Consider the following 8,732-nt stretch of genomic DNA (forward strand, 5'->3'; position numbering starts at 1 on the left):
GGGTCGTCAATGGTGATGGAGGACAACGAGAGTTGCGCCAGTCGAGTTATTTTCGACGCCTTACCTACCTCTCAGGCTACCATGGACCGTCGTGAGCGCATCAAAATGGAGGTCTTCCACGAGGTCCTCCGCCGTCTCCGTCTCTCCGACGACATCCCCGACTCCCACCTCCCTTCTTTCCAGGACGAGCTCTGGACTCACTTCAATCGCCTCCCTGCCAGGTTTCCCCCCCTTTTTTCTTCCTCCTGACCTTATATTATATGTATCTCTCTGTCTCTGTTTCTGTCTCTCTGCTGCATGTCCCATGATCTATCCTTCCCTCTGCTCCTTTGAATATGTTTGATAAATGTGAGATGATGATGATGATGATTTAGGTATGCTTTGGATGTGAATGTGGAGAGGGCTGAAGACGTGCTCATGCACAAGCGCTTGCTCCTTTCTGCTTATGATCCTCTTAATAGGCCTGCCATCCAAGTCCGTCTCGTCCAGGTCTGTCCTTCTTCTTCTTCTTCAATCTTTACCAACCATATATACCCATATCATCCATGCCCATCTCTCTCTCTCTCGGCTTCCCTTGTTCCCTGATCCCTTCATCTTTTACTTTGGTTGCCTCTGTCAACTTTTTTTCTTTCTTTTTCGGCTTTGTCTCTCGGCTCACAGGATCTTTGGTGACTGATCTTTTCTTAAGGTTCAACCTCCTGCTGGGACCTCACCTGACTCCACTCCCTTGGACTCTTCTTCTTCTTCTTCTTCTACTAACCAGGAACCCGCTGATCCTCCCTTACAAAGAAAAAGGTTTGTCTTTTCCTCCTTTTTTTTTTTTTTTAATAACATAAAAAATTCTCTTTGATCAAAACAAACCAACTAATAAGCGATCAACTATCTTCTTTTGATTCCATCTTCAACTTCCCAGCATTCATCCTCCCCCTGCCTTTGGTTCTTCCCCCAATCTTGAAGCTCTTGCTCTTGCATCTCCTATTTCCCAAGACCACGACGACGACGGTGACAATTCCGTTCATAACAATGCCCTCTATTCACGGTACACCTTCCTCTTTTACTACTCTAGCTACACACAATCGTCTGTTTTCTTCTGGCAAGGATTGTTCAATTCCTCATCTTTGTCCCAATGCAGGCCCTTGCATGAGATCACTTTTTCCACTGAAGACAAGCCTAAACTCCTTTTTCAGGTATATAATAAGCTCATTGCTTGCTCCTTGCAAGTATTGGTGTTACCTAAGTTAGTTAGTTTTTTTTGTCACATTTGTTACAAGGAACTACGTAGTATGATCTATTTTCACTTAGCTACTGTAAATGATGCAGTTAACTGCCTTGCTTGCTGAGCTTGGGCTAAACATTCAAGAGGCGCATGCTTTCTCCACAACTGATGGCTACTCACTAGATGTTTTTGTTGTTGATGGTTGGCCCTACGAGGTACTCTTTTTTCTTTTTCTTTTTTTGTGTGTTCCTCTTATCCTTGTTTACTCTACTTCATCTATACCCTTCCCATTGTGTTATTCAAACTGTTTGGTGATCTAATACTGAAACGCAACTATCTGTGACATGCTAAAGGTTCCGGATTATAAAATGTGGTTGTCATGCTATCTTTTTTGTTATTCAGGAAACAGACAGACTTAGATTATCATTGGAGAAAGAAGCTGCAAAGATCGAGGTACTTGTTTTCAGTTGCAAATTTTATGATCCATTGACAACCTTTTTCTTCCCAAATCACCTCATTTGTGAATGAAATGGAGTTAGATAATATGAAGTCTTACGATTTTCCATAGTGACACCATCTCACGCACAAGTCTCGCCTTTAGACATTAATATTTCTTTTATCATACTCAGTTGCAGTGCCAAAGCTGGCCTATGCAGCAATCCTTCTCTCCTGAAAAGGAAAATGGGCAAACAGGTGTCAGAACTCATGTTGCAATACCCTGTGATGGAACTGATGTTTGGGAAATCAACCTTAAACACTTAAAGTTTGGGCATAAAATTGCATCTGGTTCTTACGGAGATCTGTAAGTTGGCTCTATCTGTCAAACACATTGTCATATTAAGATTCTCACGTATTAATCTCTCTCGCTCTTTCTTTTTACCTCTTGTTTTATTCAGGTATAAAGGTACATATTGTAGCCAGGAAGTTGCTATCAAAGTCCTCAAGCCAGAGCGTCTAGATTCAGAGCTAGAGAAAGAGTTTGCCCAAGAAGTCTTCATTATGAGGTTTGTGTGCCTTCGTGTCTGTTCCCTTGTATTTTTATGCGCAGATAAACGATAAGAGTATCATTCAAAAATCTTTCCGTTTTCAGGAAAGTTCGACACAAAAATGTTGTTCAGTTCATTGGTGCTTGCACCAAGCCTCCACATCTGTGTATCGTTACTGGTATGTTGCAGTGACCATTTTACTCCGTATCATTCTGTTTGATGTCACGTTCTACGCTTACCATTTTTTTACTCGTTGCCCTGCTTTGACTCTCTTACATTAAATAGAATTCATGCCCGGTGGAAGTGTATATGACTATCTCCACAAGCAAAAGGGCGTCTTTAAGCTTCCAGCTTTGTTTAAAGTAGCTATAGATATTTGCAAAGGGATGAGCTACTTACACCAAAATAACATAATTCACAGAGATTTGAAGGCTGCCAACCTCTTAATGGACGAAAATGAGGTAAAAATCTCAACTTAGTGGGACATATATAGATATATTTGTCCTCCATGCACACTATTAGCTCTGTAGTGGGAATGTATGAATCTGCATCAATTTCGTTACATGTTTTGGTTGAAACACTGATCCATGTTTAGGCTCAAATGACCTGTTCTGCTGCATCACACTATGCTATCTCCTTGAGCTAGTGCTCTACAGGATGTATTTCATCAGATTCTTTTCATTAACTCTGTGTCCATTACCTAGTTATTTCTTGCTCCTGTCGATAGCAGTTAAGTTGCGGATTCATATTCGTGTCTGGGTTCATTGTAACAGGTGGTTAAGGTTGCAGACTTTGGAGTGGCCAGAGTGAAAGCACAAACTGGAGTTATGACAGCTGAAACTGGAACATATCGGTGGATGGCTCCAGAGGTACGTTTGTCTTCATGCTCTTTATAGCTTTTGTTACTGACAATTTGATTTTCCAATCTACAAATGTAAGATAAATTTTCTTATGCCGTGGTTATACCTTAAAACACACGTATTGTTTTACCTATTGGCATGATATCTTAGATGGCCAGTATCTCTCATTCTGACACAATAATGATTTTTGCTGCAATTCAGGTGATAGAACACAAGCCATATGATCACAAGGCAGATGTATTCAGCTACGGGATTGTGCTATGGGAGTTGTTGACTGGGAAGGTACGTGTGTCTGAGAAAATAAAATACCTAAACGAGGGAGATAGAGTGTCTTTAACTAATGATGGGTTGATGTGAATGGCAGCTTCCATATGAATACATGACGCCATTGCAGGCAGCAGTAGGGGTCGTCCAGAAGGTATGTAATAGGTGTGTAGAATGCAGCAGTTGTGGAGGTAAAACGTTCCAACCAAGTTAGTTAACAGAAAGTTTTGTTTGGTGTGAATGTCAGGGATTAAGGCCAACGATACCAAAGAACACGCATCCGAAATTGGCAGAGCTATTGGAGAGATTGTGGGAGCAGGATGCGACGCAGAGACCAGACTTCTCAGAGATCATAGAGCAGCTACAAGAGATAGCCAAGGAGGTAGGAGAAGAGGGAGAGGAAAAGAAAAAATCGTCATCAGGACTAGGAGGGGGTATCTTGGCGGCCCTGAGGAGAAGCACAACTCATCATCATTGATGGATGGTTGGTTGGTTCCCCCATTAGAAAGAAAGAAAACAAAAACTGTACAGCAATTTGCAGATGATGTGGGCTGGCTGTATATGTTGGTGGTGTTGGTTTCTTGATTCAATTGATTTTGATTTCGTTTGTAAGTTTTACGACACAATTATATTTCTAAAAAGTTGGTTAATGAAAGAAAAAAACTCAACCTTTAGCAGCAAAGCAAATGCACCCAAAAAAAAAAACAATAGCATTGTAGATTTGTAGTTATACCATTGAAAGAAAAAGACAAAAAAACCCAAAAGTCATAAAAAAGACCTATATACAGTATATATAGAGAGAGAGAGAGAGAGAGGTAGTTGTTGTGAGTTCTCTGTTCTGTTCGTTGGTCTCTTCTTCTTCTTCTCTGGTCGTTCTCAATCAAATTAAGACACNTTTTTTTTTTTTTTTTTTTTTTTTTTGGTAAACCTAAAAAAAAGAAGAAACTTGATCTGGTGGGGTAGGGATGAGTGGAGGGGCGGTGAAAAGGCCGAGAAGAGACCACTCGGTGGTGAATGTGTGGGAGAGAGAGCTTGGTCTCTTGCCCAATCGTAATTTCTCCAACCGTTTCTCAGCCTCCGAGGTCTCTCCCTCTTCGCCTTTTGTCTTCTTGGTTTCTGATTCCAACTGCAGTTTCTAGGGTTTCTGATTCATGTTCAATCTGTGTGCTTTCCTAACGCCCCCAGTGTATTACGAACCATATTCGTGGAGTTGGGTGATGGGGCATCCCAACATAATAGATTAGATGATGATGATATCTTTTGTCTTTTATTTCTTTCTTATATTGCTATTCACAATGTGATAGGAAACCAAAATTATGTTGATGGATGTGTGTATACATTGGATTGGATGAAATCGCTAACTCACTGACTGATATTTGATTGATTCTGTACTTTACCAGAATCTACTGCGGCGTCTGGGGCTTGACAAGAAGCTGGTTGAGCATAAGGGTTGTGTAAACACTGTGAGTTTCAATGCAGATGGAGATATCTTGCTTTCAGGTTCTGATGACAAACAGGTCATCCTTTGGGATTGGCAGACTGCTTCTGTCAAGCTCTCTTTCGATTCCGGCCACTACAACAATGTTTTCCAAGCCCAATTTATGCCTTTCTCTGACGATCGTAGCATTGTCACTTCTGCTGCTGATAAGCAGGTCCCCTCCTCTTCTCTCTTCCTATCTTACTACTTTCTTTATGTTTCCCGCAAAAGAAGTTGCAAACATTATCTAAATCTCCTCCTCGTTTGCATTCCATTTCGTAACAGGTCCGCCATTCCCAAATTCATGAATCTGGACAAGTCGAGACTAGTTTGTTGGGTAAACATCAAGGACCCGTCCACAAATTGGCTGTTGAGCCCGGTAGTCCATTCTCATTCTATACTTGTGGTGAGGATGGCGTTGTTAAGCATGTGAGTTTCTCTCTGTTTTTCTTTTCTGCTCTGAACAAAATCCTTTCTCTTTTAACTTTTTTCTTTTCTTTCTATAACAACATTATTATTATTTTTCAGTTTGATCTTAGGACTCGGGTGGCTACAAATCTCTTCACTTGTAAAGAAGCCAAGTTCAATTTAGTTGTCTACTTGCATGCAATTGCAGTTGATCCGAGGAACCCTGGTCTTTTTGCGGTCGCTGGCATGGATGAGTATGCTCGTGTCTATGATATCCGCAGCTATCGGTCTGAGGGTTGGTATAACTTTACCCAACCCGTCGACCACTTCTGTCCTCACCATTTGGTTGGAAGCGACCATGTAGGAATAACAGGTCTAGCTTTCTCTGATCAAAGTGAGCTCCTCGCTTCTTATAGTGACGAGTTCATCTATCTTTTCACCCCTGATATGGGGCTAGGCCCAGCTGTATATCCCTCTTCAACTAAAACTCAGGAGAGGAGGAGTACGCCAACGCCAACGCCCCCGCAGGTTTATAAAGAGCACACGAATCGTGAAACAGTCAAAGGTGTCAACTTTTTTGGACCCAAGTGTGAGTATGTGGTTAGTGGTTCTGACTGTGGCCGAGTATTCATATGGAGGAAGAAAGACGGAGAGATTCTCCGTGCCATGGAAGCAGACAAACATGTTGTCAACTGTGTTGAGTCTCATCCTCACATGCCACTCTTGTGTAGCAGTGGAATTGAAACTGATATCAAAATCTGGACTCCTGGAGGAACCGAGAGACCCTTGTCGCCGGGACATGCAAAACAGGTCATTGCCCTAACACCTCTTGGTTGCTATATATATATATATATAGATAGATGTTTTTGTGTTTTTGACTCGGAGGATATGCCTTAGTTAACAAGAATGTTACTTTGGATACAAAACATGTGACTGGAGGGGTGAATTTGGTACTGGCAGGTAAACTAATTTGTATGTATGTTGCTTCTTTCTTGGAAACAGGATTTGGTTTCTGGTACTCGATGGTACCATGAGTATATTGTGGATGATGATGATGATGATGATTCTGACGATGAAAGTAGTGATGAGAGTTCAGATGATGATGATGTTGGTGCGGAAGAAGAGGAGAATGCTGAAGCCGATGTTGGGATTACAAATGATGAGGAGGACGACGACGGGGAGGGGTGAGGATGGAGGATGAGAAATGTATAGAATAGACATGTATTTTATATCTAAACACAAAATAAAAACAGCATAAGTTAGATACGTTGGATGTTATCATCCTGGATATTTGTCAACATTGATATATGCAAAACAAAAGAAAAATCTAAAACAATGGCTATAAAATTCTAGGATAGAGAGACTCGAGTCTAGACAATTTCACTCTCCAACCAAAAGGACGACATACATAGGGCTTGTTCATTTAGTTGACGCTGGCGGCTGCGGCAGCGGCTGCGTTTATGTTTTTAACCGTTGAATTGAAACAACGTTTAAAAATATTAGATGCAGGTCGCAGCGTTTGCCGCAGCGTCATGACGCAGGTACCTGCGGCAAGCAAACGAACAACCATACCTACGTCTGCCGCAGCCGCAGGTACCTACGGCAGCCAAACGAACAAGCCCAAAATCTCCCAATCATGCGGCTGCACGGGCAAAGAGGTTCCAGTGGTTCAGGATAGAATTTAGGATATTTGGATGTTTCAAATTTCAGAAGTTCCAACACTAGAACCCTCTTTGATATCTCTGTGATTTGAAACATCACAAAATAAAAGAAGTAATTAGTATAACGGGCTTGTAACTTGTAAGCCCAAAAAGGCCCATAAATCATCAAAGGCCTTTTTGGATATCTCTGTGACTGTGACTGCAACTGCGCGAGGTCATCAGCTTCGTCTTCCTCCAACGCTCGGCTCGGTTAAGGGAGGATGATGGTGGTTTCTCCGGGGCTTCTCACAAGTGTTTCAGGTTAGATATTCGCTCCAGTTGGCTTTTCTATAATTATTCTCACTGCTGTTTTGATCTTGTCCTTGGAGTGATCCTTCTTCGATTTTTGATTTTATAGGTTTAATCCGATTGGCACCGTCACAACGGATTCAAAGACGCAATGGCTTCGGACCTAGTTGCTTCAAGTTTTCTGGGGATTCGGTAAATTTAAATTTCCATGGCGGTGTATTAAAAGACCAAAAGAACAGCTTAGGAAGCTTTTCAATTAGCTCTGAGTGTGTGTGTGTTTTCCTTGTTGTTTTGTAGAGGAGTATCAATGGAAGAGTGAGTCATAAACCGGTGGTAACGGTAGGTTGCTCTCGTCAAAGTTGGAGCTCTCATAACAACAAGCAGCCATCCGAAGAAGAAGAGCCCTTATGGCTGAGCCTTCTTAGAGACATCGTCTGGTATTAAAAGAAAAATCAATTCTCTCACATCTTGTTTTCTTTTTGTTTTTTGACTGGAAGAGTCAGAATGTTGCATTGATTTTGCTTATGTTGTTCATCTTTCTCTAAAATTCAAATAGGAGCACGAGATCTCTTTTGTCTTTCATGGCTGAGCAACCGAGTCAGCTCAAATACATAGAGTGGCCAAGTTTTACAAGCACGGTATGTTGTTGCTGTTACACATACACATTATTATTACATATGAGAGAGAGAGAGAGACTAGTTTGTAACTAACTTATGTGTTAAATGTGTTTTTGGGAACAAAACAAAACAGCTAAAGACTGCGACACTGAGTCTATGTCTGGTAGCCGTATTCATTGTAGCGCTATCATCGGTGGATGCTGCTCTTTGTTACATATTGACTATGATCCTGAGGAAAGCAGCCCCATGACCATATGAGGAAGGAAGGAAGGAAGGCAACAACATACGTAGTAGTTTGTCTCTTGGAGATGAGATACTGGTTGTGTAGCCTTGAGAGATAGTTTTAGTATTGTTGTTGTTCAAATGTAGAAATAATTCTTTGTATTAAGAAGGGTATACAAGAAGATGTACCCAAACCAATTGTGTGTGGTCTGTTTAATTAATAGTACTCAACAAAAAGGGAAATCAAAACTAGTCTTTGAGTTATATATATAGTATTTCACATAAAAAAAAGATCACTACTACTACATAAAGAGGAGGATAATGGTGCTACTTGAGAACAACAGCAGCATTGCGGATGGAGAGATACTGGTGGACTTGGTCGGGAGAAAGAGACCTGAGAGTCTTGAAAACATGGGCATTAGCGTAACGGAGATTTGTTCTTGGGTCAACATAGTGTGCCTGCGTTGCGTTGCGTGATCATAGAGAGAGAGAGACAAAAGAAGCTGAATTTGATTAGAATCGAGAGAGAGATCTGAAAACAGCCAAACAAACAAAAAAAAAAGACTATAAATTAGCGAAGAAGGAGGAAGCAGACCTCAAATCCAGTAACATCGCAAATTCGCTTGCAGGGTTGAGTGGATGGAGGCGACTCAATGTTAACATCTGCGCAAGAAAGTGTGATTCAATCAGAATCATAAACATATAATCAGAATCAAAATCACCCCCCCCCCCC

At 41.3% G+C, this 8,732-nt stretch overlaps 4 protein-coding genes across 4 annotated transcripts; 3 read left to right on the forward strand and 1 right to left on the reverse strand.

Annotated features, from left to right (window-relative positions):
- On the forward strand, window positions 7-4,008 carry LOC104729154 (serine/threonine-protein kinase STY46). Its single transcript, XM_010448052.1, has 15 exons — window positions 7-221; window positions 375-489; window positions 689-795; window positions 914-1,039; window positions 1,133-1,187; window positions 1,321-1,431; window positions 1,619-1,669; window positions 1,846-2,018; window positions 2,113-2,220; window positions 2,307-2,380; window positions 2,488-2,663; window positions 2,976-3,071; window positions 3,264-3,344; window positions 3,427-3,480; window positions 3,574-4,008. The coding sequence occupies exons 1-15, from the start codon at window positions 10-12 to the stop codon at window positions 3,802-3,804; spliced, it is 1,770 nt and encodes a 589-aa protein (XP_010446354.1). The 5' UTR covers window positions 7-9; the 3' UTR covers window positions 3,805-4,008.
- Window positions 4,157-6,422, forward strand: LOC104729155 (DDB1- and CUL4-associated factor 8-like). The gene is made up of 5 exons (XM_010448053.2): window positions 4,157-4,408; window positions 4,727-4,978; window positions 5,089-5,232; window positions 5,332-6,021; window positions 6,214-6,422. The coding sequence occupies exons 1-5, from the start codon at window positions 4,292-4,294 to the stop codon at window positions 6,397-6,399; spliced, it is 1,389 nt and encodes a 462-aa protein (XP_010446355.1). The 5' UTR covers window positions 4,157-4,291; the 3' UTR covers window positions 6,400-6,422.
- LOC104729156 lies at window positions 7,062-8,263 on the forward strand. The gene is made up of 5 exons (XM_010448054.1): window positions 7,062-7,172; window positions 7,270-7,352; window positions 7,458-7,597; window positions 7,717-7,798; window positions 7,911-8,263. Exons 1-5 carry the CDS (start codon window positions 7,133-7,135, stop codon window positions 8,025-8,027), a joined length of 462 nt encoding a protein of 153 aa, XP_010446356.1. The 5' UTR covers window positions 7,062-7,132; the 3' UTR covers window positions 8,028-8,263.
- Window positions 8,144-8,681, reverse strand: LOC104733069 (chromatin-remodeling complex subunit ies6-like; the record flags this gene model as incomplete). Its single annotated transcript, XM_010452681.2, has 2 exons — window positions 8,144-8,458; window positions 8,595-8,681. Coding segments are annotated over 2 exons (219 nt in total), but the record flags the coding sequence as incomplete, so codon positions are not given.

The sequence above is a fragment of the Camelina sativa genome, chromosome 12 (assembly GCF_000633955.1).
Source record: "Camelina sativa cultivar DH55 chromosome 12, Cs, whole genome shotgun sequence".
Lineage (NCBI taxonomy): Eukaryota > Viridiplantae > Streptophyta > Magnoliopsida > Brassicales > Brassicaceae > Camelina > Camelina sativa.